At 54.8% G+C, this 21,182-nt stretch overlaps 2 protein-coding genes across 5 annotated transcripts in view; both read right to left on the bottom strand.

The window, feature by feature from the left end:
• Positions 1,734-12,260, bottom strand: CCDC97 (coiled-coil domain containing 97). Its single transcript, XM_018062458.1, has 5 exons — positions 12,053-12,260; positions 8,390-8,845; positions 6,238-6,516; positions 5,677-5,806; positions 1,734-3,887 (listed from the first exon to the last, which is right to left on the bottom strand). Exons 1-5 carry the CDS (start codon positions 12,090-12,092, stop codon positions 3,767-3,769), a joined length of 1,026 nt encoding a protein of 341 aa, XP_017917947.1. The 5' UTR covers positions 12,093-12,260; the 3' UTR covers positions 1,734-3,766.
• The window catches only part of HNRNPUL1 (heterogeneous nuclear ribonucleoprotein U like 1), a 34,463-nt gene continuing 28,215 nt past the window's right edge, over positions 14,935-21,182 (bottom strand). For all 4 annotated transcript variants that reach the window (XM_018062456.1, XM_018062457.1, XM_018062454.1 and 1 more), the window contains exons 11-15: positions 20,477-20,645; positions 19,602-19,886; positions 18,265-18,554; positions 16,696-16,890; positions 14,935-16,161 (exon numbers count right to left, since the gene is read on the bottom strand). In XM_018062456.1, coding sequence (XP_017917945.1) covers positions 16,045-16,161; positions 16,696-16,890; positions 18,265-18,554; positions 19,602-19,886; positions 20,477-20,645 — 1,056 coding nt within the window. In that variant the 3' untranslated portion in view covers positions 14,935-16,044. The remainder of the gene's footprint in view (positions 16,162-16,695; positions 16,891-18,264; positions 18,555-19,601; positions 19,887-20,476; positions 20,646-21,182) is intronic.

Genomic DNA, 21,182 nt, shown 5'->3' with positions numbered 1-21,182 from the left:
ACAAGCTGGTGTGCACTCTGGTTTCTGTGTCCTGACACCATGTGACTCGGTTAGCCTGTGTGTGTATGTTGTGTCCCTGGGGTGTGTTATTTCTCTGGATTTTTTCCTCAATACTGTGCTCTTCTCTGGGGGTAAATTTGTACATTCTTAGCTTAAGTTTGAGTAGAAGTGTGTTTATGGGTCTGTGAGAAGTGTGTTTCCAGGAGGTACAGTGTGTGTGTGTTGTGTTTCCTGCTCAGGCTGTTTTCAGTATGTGTGTGCAACAGTTCCCAGTGTGTCTGTGGGCAAGTGGCCTCTGGGTTACATTGTTTCGTGATCAGTGTGTGTGGCTGGTATTCTGAGCATGTTTGTGTCTGTGGGGTGTGTCTGCCACATGCTTGCTGCCCTCGCGGTGTGTGTGCATGTCCATCTCCGGGATTGGTGTTCTCAGCTTGTGGGGTCTGTGAGCAGGTGGGTCTGCATTCTGTCCCCACATGTGGGCTGATGACTTCAGTGTGTGAGCAGCTGCATGGGTCTCTATTTTGCACTGTCGCTTTGGAGTTTTTGGTGGAGTGTGTGTTCACGTTCATGGGCAGAGCTGCATGTGCAGGGCTGCATTTGTGCTCTGGTGTCTCCAGGGCAGGGGGGCATCCTGTGTCCCCAGTGAAGCCGCTGGCATCCCAAGCAACACGCCTGGCGGCCTCCGTGCCGACTGGAGGCTGGCTGTGTCTGCGGCCGCGTCCCCTTGCTGGCTGGTGCCACGTTGGCTTGGGGCTGGCTGTGGCGGGCAGGGCAGGGCAGGGGCTGTGGTGGGCACTGGACCCACGCCCGGACCTCGGTATAAATATCTTGAGCTGCTGGCGGCTGTGTTTACTCGGCCCCAGTCTGGGGGTGGTAGCAGCCCGGCAGGTCCTTGGGGGCGGGGGTGACCAGGCCACAGCAGAGTCACTTCCTTCTGGCCAGACAGGCCACAGCCTCGCTGCCCCTTCCCGCCCCCTTTCTGGGTGGGGGCGAGGTGGTGACCCCTCATCCTGGGCTCCCAGGGGCCACCAGTGAAGCCCTGACCCGCACATTCCCGTTGGGCTTCCCAGGATCTGGGAGAGAGACCAACAGAGTGGGGATGAGGAGGGTGGGCCAGGAGACAGCAGAGAGAGGGGTAGGAAAAAATGAGGGTGAAGCCAAGAGGAGCAGCTGGGGCGGGGAGCTGTGACAGAAAGGTATGGGGAAGCAGAGACTGAGAGGGAGGGAAAGACAAGGAGAGAGAAAGGTGGGGGGCAAAGCAGTGGGAGGAGAAGGGGCTGAGAGGGGAGATGCTGACAGAGCTGTAGAGACAGCTCCCCCAAAGACTGAGCGAGGGGAGGAGCAGAGGAAGGAGGGGACAGTGAGGAGAGGGGCGGGAGGCACAGGCACAGAGGTGTCAGATGTGTGTGTGTGTGTGTGTGTGTGAGGGGAGCCGGCTGCCAGCAGAGCCCGACCAGGAGGACAGACCGGAGACACGGGGGTGGGGGCCGGATGCCCCCGGAGGGGCTCTCCCCTCCCTGACTCAGCCTCTCCGCCCACCCCAACCCCAAGGAGCAGGAGCGGAGGGGCAGGCGCCTCTCTGGGCACCTCTGTGTCTCACCGGCTCTGACGGGGGTGTGTCTCCGGGCTCCACCTCTGTCTCTCAGGCACAGACACTCCTGCTCCGCCATCTGACTAACCCTAATTCTGACTCAAAATGCTGTCTCTCATCACTTAAAAAATTATGTAACAAATTTATGTATGGCACAGTATATCACAAATTTAATGATCAAATGGAAAATGTACAGGTCATCCGGGGCTGATACTTGTGGTATGAAAGACCCCTCACAACTTGAGGGCATGAACACGAGCACCTGAGACAAACATCCCACCCTCTTCATCTTTCCAAGCTGGGGGTCTGGCTGACGGGATAGCCTTGCGCCTCCTCCGAGATGCACCGTCGGTGCTGAGTATGCACTGCACGGGATATCTGTGATGGTCCAGTGATCCAAGTACAGACTAAACACTAGAAGATTCCATACGTCTCTGGAGAGGAACGGCAGTGCCTAGCATACCAGGAGGGCCCCAAAGGTGTTATCCACTGTTGGCGGCCTCAGCAGCTGACCCTCCTTCAGTCGGTACCCCCGAGAAATGGGTGTGTCCGTCCACGCTGCGCGGCCCTGAGAGTGGACAGGCAGGCCAGGAGGTGGTCTCGAAGACTTGGCCTTGAGTACGTGACATCTCCTTTCTGGGCTGCCCATGGCCCACACATGGAATGGGACGGAGCCCCTGCTTCCTGGAGCTGTCTGGAGGTTCAGTCCAGCATCAGGCACCTGGCCAGGGCCTGGCACAGGACCGAACTGCTCAGGAACTGGAAGCTTCCTTATTCAATAATCTGAACTATACTGACCACCCCTCCAACTCCAGCCTCCATCCAGCTTTCACTTTCTGTGTCTGGCTCTAATTCCAGTTGACCCAGAGGGCAGAGCCGAGCCCTGGGGGTCAAGTGCTGTAGCCCCAGGAGTCCTTGGAGTCTCCCTTCACCCTGGGCTGCATGCTGGAGGCAGTTTTGAGAGGGCTTTCAGGCCAGGCCATGGCCTGGCTCATGGGAGTGAGGGGTCCCCACACCCCTCTTCTCCAGCGTATGGCCTGTGTCCTCCCCCTGCTAGCAGCCAGCCCCTTCTGTGTATGTCTGCTGGGGGAGCATGAGCTGAGTGCGGGGCCATGGGAAGGCGGAACGCCTGGGTTCCCACAGGCCGGCTGCTGAGTCACCAGGCGGCCATCTGGCTCCCATTAGCCCAGGGCGGCAGGGGGCTCCGCAGGCCGGCACTGTGGCTGCCTGGGGGCAGGGAGGCTGGGGCCGACTGTGTGTATATGTGGGATGACTCAGGACCCATGATAACAGCCTGTGCGTATTCGGGGAGTGTAAACAGGAGAGGGAGGTGGAGGAAGTGAAGGAAGGAAGGGAGGGAAAATTGTGGCTGGGAGAGGGATGCTGGGAGGGGAGAGTCCCCCCTACCCAACCTAGCAGGCCCGTGGTCCCACGTTGCTCCTGCCCACCTTTCCCAAACCTGAGCCCTGAGGGAGAGGTGAGAGCAGGTGGCCACTTCCAGGGTCTCCCCGCTGTCCACAGTGAGGCTGGGTTACTTAGCAGCCAGGCTCTGTTGCCCACAGCAGCCAGGATGGGGGATGCTCACAGCCTGGGGAGGAGGCGGGGATCCTGAAACCCAGAGATAAAGGCAGAGAGGGACAGAACCAGCACAGAGGCTGAGAGAGATGGGAATGTGTGGCCATGGGTCCCGAGAGCTGAATCCACAGGAAACAAGGTACCAGGCACGGAGGTGCACCTGCGAGCCTGAGACGCCAGTGCAGAGCGCAGGAGAGTCAGGGCAGGGCTGGTGGTGAGGCAGAGTGGGGAGCGCTGCTCTGAGGTCAGCCTGGCCAGCTCCAGCCAGAGGGCCCCTGGCCTAGGTCCAGGGGAGGATGTTCATCCCGGGCCCTGTGGTGGGGACAGGGGCCAAGGCACAGAGGGAGGGGAAGAAAGAGAAAGGCAGAAAGGAGAAACAGGGAGGTGGGGAGACAGAGACAGAGATAGCAGGAGCTAGAAAGGCAGAGAGAAAGAGGTTGAGGTGGGTGATGAGGGGTAGGGGGATGCCCAGGCACAGCTGGGGAGAGGGTGTGGAGACCACCACCAGGCTTGGTGGCACCGGGCAACCGCCTGCTTCTGCTTAGAGAAAGTCCCTGAGCTGGCCTCGTGCGGGCGGGAGGCGGTGGGCAGCTGCAGCCATCAGTCCCCGTCCAGCTCCGGGCTGGGCGCGTCCTCAGGCTCCTCCTCGTCGAAGTACCTCTCCTCCTCGTCCCGGGCCACGATGTCCAGGTTGTCAAAGTCGGGGTTGTCATCCACGGTGCTGCAGGGGGAGGGGCTGTCAGGGATGGGCTCTGCCTGCCAGTGGCCTCCCCACTTCTCACCCGGTGGAAGAGCTGGGGCCCGGGGTGCCCCCGAAATCAAAGGCCGTTTGCTGGCAGCTGTAAGTTGGAGCCAACTTACAGTTGGGTTAGGCTGGGTCTCTGAGGGCTTCACACAAAAAGTAACACTTGCCAAAGAAAGATCTTACAAGACAACGTCTGGTTTCTCTTAAAAAGCTGGAAGATGCGGTGAGACATGGGCCCACATTCCCCAGAGGCAGTTCTTCCCAACCAGGAAGATCCTGCCCCCAACCCCCACCCCAGGGAACATTCGTGGTAACTGGGGACATTTTGGTTGTTACAACTTGGAGGCGGGGGCTCCTGCTGGTGTTCAGGAGGTACAGGCCAGGCAGGTTGGCCAACGCCCGCCGCACGCAGGACAGTCCACACAAGGATTATCTGGACCAAAAGGTCCACAGTGCCAACAGGGAGAAACCTTGTCCTCAGGCAGCCAGGGGTCCTGTTGTAAGGACCCTCCCAGGCCTGCTCACACTCTCCGGTGCACGAAGCCTTGTCCAGTTCAGCCCCCTCGCCTCTGATGAGACCAGCTGGCTCCCTCCTCACCCGCCCTGCGGCTCTCTGTGCCCCCCAAGGCTCCTGCTCCTGCCCCCTGCAGGGAATGCTCTTCCCTCGCCTACCCTTCCCCTGCTGCAGGTCTCTGCTCCAATGTCACCTGCTCAGAGAGCCTCTCCTGGCCACCTCATCACCCACCCCCCTGCTTTTTCTTTCTGGCTCCCTCACTAGATCCTTTTTTGCCTTCCTCACTGGAGTGGGACGCCCTTGGACAGAGAATCCTTCCACTGGTTTTGTTCCCTGCTTGATCCCCAGAGTCTGGACACGGCAGCGCTGAGAACCTAGTGGTGAATGCAGGCCAGCAGCTCCCCCCCGACCCCCACAGATGGCACAGGCTTTGGCCCACACCACACCCCATGCTGGGTCTAACTTTCTCATGGGCACCTGGCTTTATGGTGGCAGTGGTGTCCTTACTGAGTGCCCAGGGCCCACGCACTCTACTCACTGCTTTGTGTGGAGCCCTGAGAGTGATAAATGTCGAAGTGGATCAGCCAGAATTGCCTCTAGAGCTGGGGATCCCAGACTGGACCAGAGATGCTCTGGTACCAGGGGCTGGCGTGGCCGAGGCAATGAGGACCCCCATTCTACTGATGAGACCCCAGGAGCTGCTTGTTCACGTGTTGTGGGGGGTGGGGCCTCTGCTGCCACACCTGATGTTTCAGACCACAAGGCGAGGCTGCCACAGTTAACAAAAAGCATCTGTCTTTTCACTCTGATACTTCACTCGCCTGTGTCCTTTTCCTTGATGCAAAATCTCTTTTCTCCCAGGTGGCCTGGGAATCTTTTCCCTAGGGTTGTACTGGAGAAATGAACAACGAGCCCAGCAAGGGTGCCCGGCACAGGCCCCTCCACACCAGGCGTCACCCTGCCAGTGACTATTTCCTGCAGCAAGAGGAGGTCTGCGGTCCTGGGGACATGTCGTATCAGGCTGCCATACCATCTACCCGGACAGGAATGTTTCGGTGGTCTATCAACGTGGAGCTGAACGTCAGCCCTGCTCAAATCCCTCTTTCGGGGGAGGGGACAGAGGCTCAGAGATGGACAAAGCTGCTCCAGGGTCACCCACTGACCTCTGATTACCCCTAAGCTGGGTGAACCCAGAGCCCCTGCCCTGTGGGGTGCCGGGCTGGGGGACCAGGGGCGAGGGCAGGGGAGCACCTGTAGTCAAAGTCCCCATCCTTGCCATCCAGGAAGCGCTGGTGCATGCGGCTGGTGAACTCCTCCCGCAGGATCAGCCGCTCCTCCGAGTCGGGGACCCAGGCCTCCGAGTCGTTGCCAGGTCTCTGGTCTGTAGGGGAGACGCCCAGGGTGGGGGTGTGTGAGAGGTGCATAGAGAGCTGCATCCCTCATGCTGGGCGGCCCTGGGAACAGGACAGTGACCGCGATGGCCCTGTCCTACCTTCCCAGGGCATACATCAAACCCGTGACAACGCAGTGTTTTGGAGGCCACAGAACAGGGTGGAGACCTGACACCTCAAGGAGGGCGGTCAAGGGAGGGCCCTCCAGGCGGAGGGAACAGCATGAGCGAAGGCCTGGAGGTGAGGGATGTCCTTCGAGGAAGGGAACAGGGATGCTGGAGAGGATGGAAGGGCCGGGGTGCTCAGGGCAGGCAGGGGAGGATGTGCATCTGTTCCTGCAGGTGGTGCCGCCAAGGAGCTAAGGCACACAGGCTGGGGCTGGGTGTGCCGATGCTGGGGCCCCTTGGCCCCCGGCCCTCACCTTCCTCATCTTCGTCCTCCTCCTCATCCTCCTCCTCTAGGCAGGCCTCCTCCTCCTCCTGCTGCTGGAGCAGCCGCTGCTGCAGCTCCCGCTCCTGGTAGGACTGGAGCAGCAGGTCGGAGAGTGGGCAGGTGGGTGTGCCGGGGGGGCCGGGCTTGGGCGGCCGGTGAGCTGGGGTGCGGGCGCTGAGCTCCTCCTGGGTCAGGTACTGCCCAATGTACTGCTCGTACAGCAGTGGGGCCCGGAAGCGCATCTGCTCGTCGCTGAAGTACTCGCCCCCTGCATGGAGGAGAGAGGGTGGGCGCGGGGTCTGGGTCGGCGGGTGAGGCGAGGGGCTGGGTGGAGGTGAGCACCTGGGCAGACCTGTGTCCACTCAGCCGTAGAACCATGCTGACTGGGAGCTGTAGACACACAAGTGTGTGACTGTCCAAATTCAGGGATGCAGTGAAACATGCACAGATGTCTGAGGTCGTGACCACGAGGACTCACGAACATGTGTGAGCACGTGGACATGACCAGGCCTGTATCTACGTGTGGGCTCACGTGTCCCAAGTTGGTCGGGTCCAGTCAGGTTGTTGGACATTCTGGCCCGAGGCCTTGGTGGCCTAGGGCCCGTGTGCAGCTGTGCTGGCAAGGCTTTGTACCCCACGTGTGCGTGCACATGCGTGAACGTGTGCGTGCACGCCTCAGCACACTGCTTGGGCCCGTGTCTCGGCGCTGGTGAGCAGGGCACTGTGGGCAAGCACACTGCACAGGGGAGCTGGTGTGTAGACCATGCGTGCCTGTCTGCTGAGCCTCCTTCTGGCTGTTGCCTGGACACGCCTGCACTGCTGGGCACATAAGAATGCATCTGCACGGAGCAGGTGTGCGTGTGTACCAGATCAGGCCTCGCAGGGCACCTGGCCAGGTGTGGGCGTCCCTGTTGGTCTTCCAAACCCCACACCTCACCCCTCAGGTGGGCCAGGCTTCCCTGCCCCTCAGTCTCAGGGCCTTCCCACCTCCCCTAGCTGTCTGCCCCTGCAGAGGCAGCTCTGTCCCTTAGATAACAGTTCAGCCTGCCCAGCCCCACCCTCGAGAGCCCTATGCTGGGCTCCGTCTTGTCCCCCCTCTTGCCCCCATAGCTGTTTCTGGTGTTCCCCACCAGTCAGTCTCTCTCTCCTTATCTCTCACTGGCACTCTCTCTCTCTCTGGGTCTCGGTTTCTGCCTCCCCTCCCCTGCCCCTGTCTGCCCCCATCTCTCTCTCCCCCGCTTCCTCAGTTTCTACTGTCTCACCCCAGCTCCTTCATTCACTCACCCTCCCTCAGCTCTTCACCCCGCTCCTCATCTGTCACTGTGTCCCTCTCCAGTTCCCCTTCTCTATAGCCTGTGCCTTCTCTCTGACTAGAAGCTTAACTCACCCTCTCCTTCATTTGCTCTCATCTTTTAGCATCTTTTAGTTCTGGTGTCTTCGGTCACAAAGCTGCTTGTAATTACATCATGGGCAAAAGGGTAACAACGTTACACAAAAATTTCAAAAAATTTAAAAATTAAAGAAAAGAGAAAAAGGTACTGATATTTTCTTTCCTGTTTTGTTTTTTTTTCCAAGATTTTTTGAGGTGGACCATTTTTACAGTCTTAACTGAATCTTGTTACAACACTGCTTCTGTTTTGTATTTTGGGTTATTGGTCCCGAGGGATCTTAGCTGCCTGACTGGGGATGAACCTGGATCCCTGGACTGGAAGGCGGAGTCTGAGCCACTGAACACCAGGGAAGTCCCACTGATGTTTTTCTCCATGCATTTCACACGTGTGTGTGTTTCAAGAGGCCTTTCTTGAACATACTCCCCTAGGTTTCTGGCAATGCCTCTTTGTACAGTATGAGGTAGGGACCTAGTTTTCCTGAGGGATGACCAGTTATCACCATGCTGGGCACTGTGTCCTTGACCCGCTGGCCTGAAATGGCACTTCTATCATCTGCAAAATTCCAGCCCTTCTCACTGCCTGTGCCATTCTCTACCGGTGAGTCCCTGCTTGTCTCTCCCTATCGCGCCCTGTCACCCCACATTTCTGTCTCTGTCTTTCCGGGATCTCCGTCTGTTTCTGCTCTCGCACCCTTGTTTCTACTTCCTCTGCCGCAGTCTCCCCTCCCGCTCAGCCCGTGTGCCCCCACACCTTGGATGAGCTCACGCAGGGCAGCGTAGCGGCGGTTACGCAGGCGGGTGCGCAGCGTGCGGGGCCGGGTGGTGCCTTGCCGGGCCACTTCGGCACAGTAGAAGTCTGCGCGGTGGTCACCGCGCAAGTGTCCAAAGCAGGCCAGGTGCTCCTCCCGGAGGCCTGTGCGGAAGCGCTCCAGGAACACTAGCGGCTTCTCGTGGTACAGCTGGCCCAGGATGGCCACCTTCTCCCGCTCCGTCAGGTCGGGCTCGCCCTGCTGCTGGCTGCACACGGGCAGGCGGCTGGCAGCCACCGCGCGCAGCATGGCACTCACCGCCGCGTCCTCCACTTCGGGGGGGTCGGCATCTAGGGCCCTTGGCGTTCCCTCTGCTGCTTCCGCCTTGTCCTGGGGTCTGGGCAGGACCGGCGTCCAGCTCAGCTCCCCCCAGTGCCCAGGACTGGGCTCTGTGTGGCCTGTGGGGAGAGGGGAGATCAGTCACTCCAGGGATGGGAGAGGGGATAGGGGGAGTGGGTGACAGGGACTGAGTGCTCACTCACTCACTCGTTTCACATTTAGTGAGCACCTGCTATATTCTGGGCACTGTTCTAGGCCCTAGAGAGACCACCCTAAGCAAGAGATTGACAGTTCAGTGGGGAAGGCAGACAAATGGAAACATGATTAGTGGAAACAATAGTGTGTTAGGTGGTTCCAAGAGCCGTGCAGGAAAATTAAGAGGGAAGGAGGAGGGCTGGTGCACTGGGATGACCCAGAGAGATGGTATGGGGAGGGAGGTGGGAGGGGGGTTCAGGATTGGGAACACGTGTATACCCGTGGCGGATTCATGTTGATGTATGGCAAAACCAATACAGTATTGTAAAGTAAAATAAAAAAAGAGAGGAGGAAGGTATGGGGGTCAGGCTGCAGTTTTAAGTGGACAGTCAGTGAAGGTCTTGCCAAAAAAGTGACATTTCAGTTAGAGACCTGAGGCCATCAGGGACTGATCCATGAGATTTCTGTGGGAAGTGGCAGAGCAAGAGCCAGTGCAAAGGCCCCGAGAGAGAAGTGTGCTTGGTGTGTTTCCTTAGTCCTTGACCACTTCAGTCACTGATTCACTCTATTTTGCCTTTTCCCTTGTTCATGAAATCTTCCATACATTCACTAACTCCACTCACTCATCCATCCTTCTCTCCTACTCACACACATCCATCTAACCACTCTTCAGCAACTCTAAATCTGTGCTGGGCCCTGAGCTGGGCAACGCTGAAGACCCACTGAAGGATCCAAATCAGCTCCCAGGGAGCACCTGGTCTGATGGGAGAAGACAGACAAGGTCAAAGCCAGTACAGGCACTGGAAACAAAAGCTGAGGGCTGGGCAAGCCTTGGTGAGAGCTGTTTTCTCAAAAGTGGCGGGAACTGGAGCAAGGCTACTGCAAGCAGGAAATAAGTGAAGAGGGGAAGTATAGACAACTCCTTTAGGTAGCTTGACTGGGATGGGGAAGAGAAAGAGGGTGGTGATTACGGTGCAATGGGCTTCAGGGAGCGTTTTAATCACTGAGGCAAGAGAAGACTGGGCTGGACCATGTAAGGGGCTGTGGAAGAGAGGATAGATTAAAAAGATGCTTGAGAGGCTGACTAGGACAAGTCATGGGATTGAAGGGCTGGAAGGTGAGGAAGGCATTCAGTTAAGGTCCAGGCCTCTGGCCAGTAAACCGGTCAAACTGTCCCTGACACACACGCATGGATGAAGAGCACATTTAGGGGAAGATGTTGAGACCAATTTGGGACATGGATGGTATGACAGGCCCAGGAGACACCCATGGGAAGGCATTTATGAGACTGCTGGTACCTGGGGCTGGAGACTTCTCAGGAGAGAACTGCTGCTCTGGGGACAGTTACAGAAGTCATCAGAGACAAGGAAAGCGGTGGAGCTGAAGGAAATAAGTCACAGGGAGGGTACAGGAGAGTGTGTGAGGGATGAAAGGAGAGGAGGGACTAAGAAAGAGCCATGACTGGATGGGAAGGAGGCTGTGAGAGGCTAAAAATGGCCCCCCAATATAGCCACATCTTAATTCCTGGAACCGGTGAATGTTAACCTTACACGGCCAAACCCCCCCCCACAAAACTCAGAAGGTCTTTGCAGATGTGATTAAGGTATGGACCTTGAAATAGGGGAATTCTTTTGGATTATCCTGGTGGGCCCTAAATGCCATTACAAGTGTCCTGTCAAAGCAAGATCTGATGCACCCAGAGGAGAAGGCAAGGTGAAGACAGAGCAGAGATTGGAGTGATGTGGGATCAAACCACGGAATGCGAGGAGCCACCAGAGCTGAGGAATGGGTTCTCCTTAGAGCCTCCTCGGCCCTGCTGACACCTTGATGTCAACTCAGTGATACTGATTTCAGACTCCTGGCCTCCAGAACTGTGAGAGAAGAAATTTCTGTTGTTTTAAGCCACTCAATGTGTGGTCACTTGCTACAGCAGCCATGGGAAACTAATGCTGGCTGAGCAGGAGGAGCCTGAGAGATAGGAAGGAAATCAGAAAGAATGGTGTCACAGAAACCAAAGAAAAACATTCAGTAAAGACAGAGGGGTCAATGGCATCAAATTCTCCAAGTAGTTTAATAAGAAAAAAAACCTGAACCGGGCCACGTGGTTTAACTACAGAGTGGGGCTTCCTTGGTGGTACAATGGTTGAGAATCCACCTTGCAATGCAAGGGACACTGGTTCAATCCCTGGTCCGGGAAGATCCCACATGCCTTGGAGCAAATAAACCCGTAGGTCATGACTACTGAGCCTGTGCTCTGCAACAAGAGAAGCCACCACAGTGAGAAGCCTGTGCAATGCAACAAAGAGTAGCCCCTGGCTCTCCACAACTAGAGAAAGCCTGCATGCAGCAACAAAGAGCCACCCCAGCCATAAATAAATAAATAAATACATAAATCTTTCTTTAGACAAAAAAAAAAAAAAAAAAAACCTACACAGGGAGGTCACTGGGGACCCTAATCAGTGCAGTTTCTGAAGGTAAAAGCCAGACAGCAGTGGGTGGGAAGAGGAGGCAAGTGTAAATGACTCTTTGGAGAAGATTAAATGGTATCTGGAAGGTGGCATGGAATCAAGGGATAGCTTCTTAGGTTAAAACTTGCAAAACAAAAGCATTTTAGGTACTGATGGGAGAGGCATCAGGAGAAATAAAGAGACTGAAAACGCAAAAGAGAGCACAGAAATGGATTAACGACCCTGAGTAAGCAGATGGGACTGTGGACTTTCGGAGAAAGGGAATTAGAGTGAAATGTGGGGAGGCGTTAGCAAAGAAGAGTTTGCGTGGGAGGGGAGGAGTCAAGGGAAGGAGGTAACATGAGAAAGCAAGGTTCGCTGAGATAATGCGAGGGTTAGCCCAGGACAGGGACAGGTTTGCTAGCCTGAGTTAGCCTCGTAAGGAAACGGGTTAGCCCGGGACACCGAAAGAACTGGAAGAGGTTAATTTCGGGGGAGGCGATGGGATAAAAGAGGTCAGCCTGCCAAGACAGGGGTTAATCTGGACAAAGCGGTGAAGCGGACAGGTAAGGCCGAGGACAGGTGCCCTCTTTTATACAGTCCTCCTTCACCTTCAAGGGGAAACATTTCACAGTGACACTGCAGCCCCACCTTCCTGCCGCCTCCGCGCGGCCAGGACCTCACCTTCACCAGGTTCCCTCGCCGCGGTCACTACGGCCTCCATCCCGACCGTCTACGACTTGTTACCCGCCCTGGCGAGCTCCTAACACCAATTCCTGACGCAGGTCCTTAGAGGCCACTTCCGGCTGAGTTCATTCCTGGGACCGGGTGCTCCAAGGCATCAAGAACCAAAGTTCCGGGATGAAGGCGGCCCTTCCTCTGCGCACGCGTGCTGCTGCCCGACCCCGCCCACTCCAGCCGGGCAGGAAAAGCGCGCCAGGGCCCCATAGGCTCTTCCGGGCCACCCCCGCCAACAGGAACCGCTACGAAATTGTGGGGTTTCAGGAGGGAAGCAGTGTTCCACCTGTGCACTACTGACCCCAGAGCCCAGCATGCTTCATTTGGGAATGGATGAATCACCACCCTTCATGACCTGAGTGCTTGGGCTCTGGTTTAGACCTGTCTATCCTCTTCACCACCTCAAAGAATATTTGCTAAGTCTTGTAGCATGCCTGTCATCACACCCAGTCCCTGGTTAGCACGATTGGTGGAGAGATCAGAGACTGAACGTCCCACTTTGTTTCCAGGACCTGAAGAATCTGCAGGTGTGGAAAGAAGACCTTGGTCTTGATTTGCCCTAGGTGGTAGGTAAGGACTGGCATTCAAACCACTGACCAAATGGGCAGGGCTGATGGACCCACAGGTTCAGCTAAGGGAGCTGTCCGTCCCAGCCTGGAGGGCCCAAGGAAGGTTTCTTTCTGGGAGTGAAGGATACCCTGAGACCTGAAAGATGATCAGGAATTAGGGTAAGAGGGAGGTAGAGAAGGGTCTCATGTAGGAATTCGGCAAGGCAAAGCCCTAGAAGGGAAGGCGGGTATCCATAGTTCTGTTTGCTGCAAGGACTTCAGTATGGTCAAGGAGTGAAGTGAAAAGTAAAGTCGCTCAGTCATGTCTGACTCTTTGCAACCCCACGGACTGAGGAGCCTGGTAGGCAAGAGTGCTGGAGTGAGTTGCTATTTCCTTCTCCAGGGGATCTTCCCAACCCAGAGACTGAACCTGGGTCTCCCTCATTGCAGGCAGACGCTTCCATCTGAGCCACCAGGAGTAGGAAAGTTCAAACTTGGCCCTGACCAGACTGCAAGGATCGGAGACTCTCATGAATCTATGCAAAGTTCCAAATACACATGCGTTTCCAAGGCAGAAGTTCATGGCATTTAGAGCCTAAAAGGGATCTGTGGCTCTCTCTGAACAGCTTAGTGATCTGAAGTTTGAAAGGGGAGTGGCAAAAGATAAAGCCAGGGAGGTCACCAGGCCCAAGTATGTGTAAGCCGAATTAAGTAGCTTGAGCTCCTTGATCCTGCGGAGAGCTAGAAGAGGGTGAGGGCATCAGGGTAATGGACTGGAGGACAGCGAGATCTGTGAGGAGGCTGATGCAGTAACCCTGATACTATGGCTGAAAGCAGAGGAGTAACTTCCTATTTGCCCTCCCATGATAAGGGATCTGGAGCAAAGAGGTTCAGTTGCTGCTTGGAATAGGTGGGGGGACTGATCTTAGATGTTGCCGAGAGGCCAGCAGAGGGCACTCTTGCCCAACACATGGACCTGCAGCAGGGGCACTTCCCAGGCTACAGGGCCTGAGGGCCTGAGGGCCTGAGGCCCTCTCAGCAGGGAGGCCACTCTAGCATCATTTGTAGCCGTTAGGCATCAACCTTGGCTCCGTCTCATGTCAGATACCTCACATTTGACCTCAAAGGTAGTCAACCTTCCTCCTCCCTTTTTTTGTAGCCCATGTCCCCTTCAGAAGGCTCTGAGATAGTTCTGTGAGGGAAGAGGTAGGGCTGAACTGGCTCCTCCTGCGTCCCAGCCTTGTCCCTCACAAGGGGCCAGGAGCACAGCACGGCCAGAAGAAATGACTCAAGTTGCCAGGGAAGGAGGACAGGCTGTGGGGATGCAATCCTTTATCCCAGATCATTCTCACTTGAAAAAAATTCTCCCCTTCTTCAGGAAACCCTCACCACACCCCACACCCACAGCTGATCTTGACGCTGTCACCATTCCATGAGAGGTCTGTGTCACTTCTGGACTGGGAGCCCCTTGAGAGCAGGGTCCAAGACCACCTTTGGTCATGCTGTGGTCTTAACACTGTCCAGAGTGGGTGGATAAGAACAGAGCAAAAACTGACACTAGCTGGATACATTAGTTCCTGGAACCCCACTAGCCTGGATCCAGGAGCAGTCAGGAACCATCTTAAGTCTGGCACCCAGGCCAGACCTAATGTAGATGGGCAGTCACATCCAGGGGTGACCCCAACAGTCCAGCCCTAGTTCCCAAACACTGGCCCTACCTTGCTCTCTGCTGAGGGACCTGTTACATCCTTTCTATTCACAAATTCTGGGAGGGGCTTGGGTGGACTGAAAGGGGCAGAAACCAGAGAACCACTTTAAAAGTGAACTAGTGGATTTTAAACTGAGGGCCCCAGGTTTAAGGGGGCACACCCAGCACCAAAAATGTGGAAAGGCACACAAATCCCACCAGTCCGTCCTAAAGATCAGTTCTGGGTGTTCACTGGAGGGACTGATGTTGAAGCTGAAACTCTTAATACTTTGGCCACCTGATGCAAAGAGCTGATTCATTTGAAAAGACTCTGATGCTGGGAAAGATTGAGGGCAGGATGAGATGGTTGGATGGCATCACCCACTCAGTGGACATGGGTGGACTCCAGGAGCTGGTGATGGACAGGGAGGCCTGGCATGCTGCGGTTCATGGGGTCGCAAAGAGTCGGATACGACTGAGCGACTGAACTGGAACACAAATCCCACAGTAAGTATTTAATGAATGAGTAAATAATGTCCCCTTGTAAAAGCCCCCACCCCAAGTAAAGGCCAACTGCAGTTAACACTTCAGCGTTGAAACCCTGCTTCCTTCCTGCTAGGAGGTGCCATGTCATTTATTGAAAACAAAACAAAAACAAAAACAAAACCAAAACAGGGCAAACACATTTCTTAATAAGTGCAGTTTGTTAAAAGTTCTGTTAAAACATATGGGTCAAGGGGAAGTAAAAATAATCAGAGGATCACTGTAGGAAAAACCTTTAGGTCTGGCACTGGGAGACCTCTGGAGAGGAGCAGTGGGAGAAACTTCATGTTCTGAAGGGTAGGAGCCCCCCAACTCCCTTCTTCCCTCTTACCCCCTTAATCCCACGAGAAACTACCAAGACGCCCGGAATAAAAGGTTTCAAGTTCAATAGTCACACTCTCTCCAAATACAAAAAGCAGGTACAATTCAACTCAACACAGAAGCTTGTGTGCAAAGTTACGGGAAACTGAGACATTGTATAAAAAGTTAGGTTAAAGATGATTCTGTGGTTTTGTTCTGTGTGTGTTTTGAGGGTGTGGCTCTTCCTCTGTCACCTGAACTCAGCAAAGAAATGGTTATCCTGATGAAATATCAACAGCCGACCCACAGTAAAAACGGACAAGTTCTAAAAATTAAAAAAAAAAAAAAAAAAGCATAATTACCAAAAAAATATCTGTCACTGCTTCCTCCCTCTGCATTTTGCTTTTTAAAACTTGTGTTTTTTTAAGTTTTTGATTTTTTTTTTTTTAAATCCTGAAAAGTAGACAGTAAAACAGCTCCTGGAAGAATTTACAACCAACTGCATGAGAGTCTGAGAAGCTGAGGGCCTAGAGCAGGGCTGGGAGGAGAGGACAGGAAAGGGCCCTCCCCTCAGCCCTGTAGCCTCACTGTACGACCAAGGCAAGGGACGGGGGGGTCTTTAGTCAAAAAGGAGGAATGGAGGAAGAGGAGGGTAGGGGGACGAACAGAAAATAAAAGGTCATTGTTGCCTGTTGGAATCCAGAGGAAATGCCCGGCCCTGTGTGGGGGAAGAGCCCCTCAGAGGGGAGGCAGCCTGGGAGGACCCATCCCCCAGCACCACGGGACCCGGGAGGGATGGATGAGGAGGACTGAGGTGGGCGCTGGTGGAGGAAGCCGGCAGGGGCCTCCAGGGCACGTGGCTACTGTGCGCTTGTGCCCCCCTGTGTGTTCCCGGAGTAGCTCCCGTAGTCATAGTTCCCGTAGTACGGCGGCCATTGGCCCTGGTTCTGATAGTACTGGTTCCACTGCTGGGCGTACTGGGGAGAGAGAAACCAAGAATGCCACATGTTCATTCAGACCCACATCTGGCTCCTCCCGACCACCCCCCGACCATGGTACAGTGACGACAGTCAACACATAGGTCTCCTGACAGAGAAACCAAGGTACCTTGGGAGGACAAGTGAATGACCTGAGATGGCATGGGTGGGCAGTTCGAGACTGAAGCCCAGGTCTCCTGGCTTGCCAACCTACTGCCCTTTCAAGTGTAGCTAGATGTGGGTGTTACACCACAACCAAAATACTCAAAAATAGGTACAGGGGCCTAGCAACAACCAATCAGAATGGACACTGGCCATGGTGCTGAAGCAGCGTTTGCGGCCCCCTCTGCTTGCTGCACTGGGGAGAGGAACTAGAACGGCAGTTCCTACACTCAGCAGCCAGTGTGGCAGTGGTCACCAAATGGAATGGCTATACTAGATGGATACCATCTTTTAGGGATAAGCAAGGACATGAGTCTGGGAATACACATCCGTGTGGGGCCCCATTTTACCATCCCTGTTTCTGGCACTTACCTGTTGATACTGGTTATAGCTGGGCTGAGGGTAGGTCTGTGCTGCGGGGGGCGGTGGTGGGGTGTAAGGGGCTGGATTGTAGCCGCCATAGCTCCCATAGTTGTAGGCAGGTGGTGGCGGAGGCGGAGGTGGTGGGGCTGTGTAGCCCTGGCTGTACCCTCCCTGGTTGTAGGGAGGTGGCTGGCTATAACTTGGCTGGAAAGTGGAAGGGAAAGAAAAACCAGGTCTCTGTGAAATAACCAGCTCAGCTGGGATGGAGGGAGGGCCTTTGTAAGCAGTGGGCCCACAAAGAAATGTCACCAGGGGAGGTTGTTCGTGGGCTAAGAAGGGGGTGGGTCAGCTCTGTGACCTGGCAGGACAGGGGAGGATGCAGAGCTCTATCCTGGACTCTAATCCCAGGCCTGAGACCCTCGGGAACAAGGCACACAGCATCTCTTGAAAACCTAGGTGTTTCCCCACCCCCTGCCCCTGTAAAATGAGAATTACAACAGGACTACCCCTTTGGACTTCCTTACGTATTCAGTAAGCTTATGTGCACACACCATTGAGCACAATAAATGGTGGCATTTGTTACAGCAAGACCAGCTAAGGAAAACAGCAGTGGCAATTTCTAAGTGCTCCCCATGTCCAGGCTGTATCCTTAACTCATCTGACCCCTGATCAACTCTCTGAGGTAGGTTCCATTGGCTTTGTTTTATAGAGAAAGAAGGGGAGGCCAGGGAGGTGAAATCAACAGGGCCCAAGTCACACGAGCAAAAAGTCGTGAGTTGCCTCTAGGTCCACCTATTTCCAGAGCCTTGCCTGCAAAGCTATAACGTTATCTTTCCCTCACAGCAAACCTTTGAAGTGAGTTCTACTAACAACTCTAGGCCTTTATGAGGAAAACAAGATTCTGAGAGGTAAAGCTGTTTGTCCAAGGTCACAAACCCAGAAGGTTGTGAGGCTGGGGTTTGAATTTGCATCTGCCCAACTCCTGTTCTAGGAAATATTCTGGTTAGACTGGGACTAGACCATGCACCTGTATCCCCTGGCAGCTGCCTCCAGGCCTGGCGAGTGGAAGGCTCACAGTAAACAGGGACCGCTGGTTACAGGGCCAGTGCACACCAGAGCTGAGAACCTGAGCTGAGCCTGGAGCTGCTTAGCAGTGAAGCTCTGAGGGCAGAGGTCAAGTCCTCACCAACCTCAGGGTCTGTCTCCACATCCTAAAGACAAAGGGGTCACCCCTTCTAGCCTGGGCAAGAGGTAACTCCAATGCAGTGCTCTCTTGGGAATTCAGTGAGGCCAATGACAATACAGCCAAGAGAAATGCACTTGCTCATGACAACAGTCGGCCCTGAGGGTGACAGAACATGTAGGTTCCCCATTTACTCTGAGTCTGGAGGGATCTGGGAGTATCTAGGGTCTGTTCCAGCTGAAAGCACTGGCGACAAAGGGAGAAAGGGCAGGGCTGGCGCTAACAGTGAGGACCCGTGGCCCCACCTCCTCTCACCTGCACACACACACACACACACACACACACACACACACACACACACTCTCTCTCTCTCTCTCTCTCTCTCATCCTCTCACCTGTGGAGGGCTGTAGCTGCTGACAGGAGGGGTGCTGGTATTGGCGCTCGAGCCAGGGATGTTGGTGTTCTTGTTGTAGCCGCTGGCCCCTGGGGGGTTCCTAGCAGGGCTGTAGGTGGGTGGCGGTGGAGGCTGCTGTGGCGGCGGCTGTGGCGGCGGTGGCTGCTGTGGCGGCGGCTGTTGCTGGGGAGCCCGGTTATAGCTGCCTCGGTTGTTGGAGTTGTTGTTGTCCCGGTTGTTGTTACCCCAGCGGTTCTGGTTGTAGCCACCACCTCCACTGCGGTTGAAACCTGCATTGGAGAAGCAGGTAAGAGGCCCCACTGTTCTGACTGGTTAAGACCCTCAGGTGTCGGGCTGTCTTGGGGACTGCTGTGGCTCCAGCGTGACCATGCACAGAGCAGGTCCAGTGAACAAGTCAAGCACCCCCTCTGGCTCTGGCTCCCAGAGCTCTGGGAGAGCCCAGTCATCAAGGCCTGCTGACAGGTTTGTCCTGCCCATTGGACTATGGGCCTGGAACCAGAGCCGTCTTGGTTTCTACTGTGTCTCCAACATCTAAGTGCTTGGCCTAATGAGCCAGCCTCTCCCCAAGTCTTTGGCCCGGAATCCTTTCCCCAGCCCACTCCTGGTGGCTTCAGAACCTTAGCTTAGGCATTAGCACTTCTGGGGGCCTTTCCTGAGCCCTGCTCCTCTGCAGGCTTAATCACTGGAGCTCACTGTACCCCTGGGGTTTCCCATTCAACCCAGCATCCTTCTGGACTGACACTAAAGGGTGACAGAGTCTGGGTCATGGCTCTGTCCCCTAAACCATCCAACACAAGACAGAGACACAGTAGGGCATGCTTATTAAAGTCACGACCATACACTTCAGACACAGCACAACTTCGTGACTAAGAACTTGGGCTTTGGATCCATCACTTAATACCAACCATGGATTCACCTGGGTGAACTGAGCAAATTAATCTGTCCAAGCCTGTTTCTCCATTTGTTTTAGAAGCAAAAACAGTCCTAATATTCGCCTTGTGCCAGGTCCTGAGGTGGGACCCAGGACTGGCCCTTCTTCTCAAGGAGCTCATGGTCAGATGAGGGGTAGGAAAGACTCACAATAATAATAGCAATGTGACACACAAATGGGCAAGGCCTTCAGGGGTAATGTTGGTGGGGGGTGGGGAGGGAAGAGATGACAGTGGGAGTTTCCCTGAGGCCCCAGACTTTATCTCAGTTCTCTACCAGGGCTCAGCCAACAGCTGGTGCCAAGGAAATGTCATCTGCTGACTGAGGAAACAGTCAACCCTGACCCCGGAACCACAAGCAGGAGAGTTCAGTGTGAGATGTCTCACCTCCTCGGTAGTTGCCTCCTCCACCGCTGCCTCCTCCTCGATTTTGGAAGCCTCCTCGGTTGCCCCCTGGGGGACCTCGGTTGTCATAGCGCTGGAAACCACCGCCACCCCCGCGGCCCCGGAAGCCACCCCCGCCGCGGTTGTCAAAGCGCTTTTCAGGCGGTGGTCCAGCCCTGCGGCCCTCCTCGTTGTACTGCCTCACCAGCTTGTCGGCTTCCTCTCGCTGCAGCTCAATGAACAGCACCTCGTCCAGGAAATCCCCAACGTCAGGCAACGTGAAGTTGGCTAGGAGGAAGGGAGGGTGCCAGAGGGAGAGGAAAGGCGGTCAGCACCTTCCGAGGGTTAGTCTCCTTCACCCCCAGGACACTGGTCTGCCAGAAGGGAGGAGGAGTAGGGGACCGCAGTGTGAGCAACAGAGGAGAGAGGGTCCCAAGCTCTGCCTCCCTGACAACAATCAGGGGCTAACAATGAGCCTCTTCTCCTTTTTCTGAAGAGGTGACTAAGTTCCACCAAACCGATGTTTGATACCCCAGGAACAAGCCAGTCAACGAGAATCACCATCCTTGTTTATTATGGAGATGCCTCACTGAGGCTTGCTCAGCCAGCCCACCCAGTGGGTGCCAGGGGCAGAAGGCCACGCAGGTCTCCCACACCCTGCCCCAGCCCCATCTAATCTGAAAAGCCTATCCCACCGGGGTATGGGCAGCTCTTTCAGTCACAGCGATACTACACAGGCAAGGAACAAAGCAGAAGCGAAGAAAGAACAAATTCAAAAAAAGAATACTCAAGCAGCTGGGGCGGGAAAAACGGGATAAGACACTTTTCCCCTTAAGGGCCTTGCCATGATGCCCGCCTGGGAATCGCTCATCTCCTACCTTTCATTTCTAAGACCGCGTGATCTGGGACATCCTTCCCTTCTTCGTCAGTTCGCTTTATTGTTCGGTCTTTCAGGTCCTCATCAGTGGGACAAATTACAATGGCTTTGCGCTGGAAGCCTTCAAATGGTCTCATTTTTCGTCTCTGGGCTGACCCATAAACATTTGTCTAGGGGTAGGTATCAGAAGAGGCAAGAGGTGGCACATTACAAGTTGGTTTTTCCTCTGCAGGTATTATGTGGGCCAGGGAGTGAGAAAAGGATACCAATTCTCCTAAGCAGAGAAACTCAGGAAACTGCTCCTTCTTCACTTCTAAGATTCTTGAATCTACCCTCAGAAAACAAAGTGACTTGGGAAAGTGGCTGCTGACAGTCACAGGACAGGAGATTCCTAATGTCTGAGCTTTGCTTTTTAATCCTATTTGTTCTTGGTATTGTACATTACAGCTCTCTTGGCCCCTATTCTAAAAGTAGCATATGCTTACTGTAAAAAAAAAATCCAGAGTACAAGGTGTAAAGTATAGAGTAGGAAGCCCTTCATCCACCTACTGCTGCTGTTCCTACTTCCCAGAGATAACCTGTATTGAATTTCTTATGTATTTTTAGAAGTATCTGTGTGATTCTTAAAACCAATGGAATCAAACAACACACACTCTTTGGAAGCCTTTTTTTCACTCAACATTTATCATTTTTCTGTGCTGGTGCTC

The sequence above is a fragment of the Capra hircus genome, chromosome 18 (assembly GCF_001704415.2).
Source record: "Capra hircus breed San Clemente chromosome 18, ASM170441v1, whole genome shotgun sequence".
In the NCBI taxonomy this organism is placed as follows: Eukaryota; Metazoa; Chordata; class Mammalia; order Artiodactyla; family Bovidae; genus Capra; species Capra hircus.
The sequence above is the reverse complement of the archived record's forward strand: the minus strand, read 5'-3'. Positions and strand labels throughout refer to the sequence as shown.

Bases quoted from the DNA above. Each gene is read 5' to 3' on its own strand.
- CCDC97 (XM_018062458.1), bottom strand. From the start codon at position 12,092: ATGGAGGCCGTAGTGACCGCGGCGAGGGAACCTGGTGAAG. The intron at 5,807-6,237 runs GTGAGGGCCGGG...TCTCCCCTACAG, and splicing joins GGAGGACGAAGATGAGGAAG to ACCAGAGACCTGGCAACGAC. The intron at 3,888-5,676 runs GTGCTCCCCTGC...CTCCCCCTGCAG, and splicing joins GATGGGGACTTTGACTACAG to CACCGTGGATGACAACCCCG.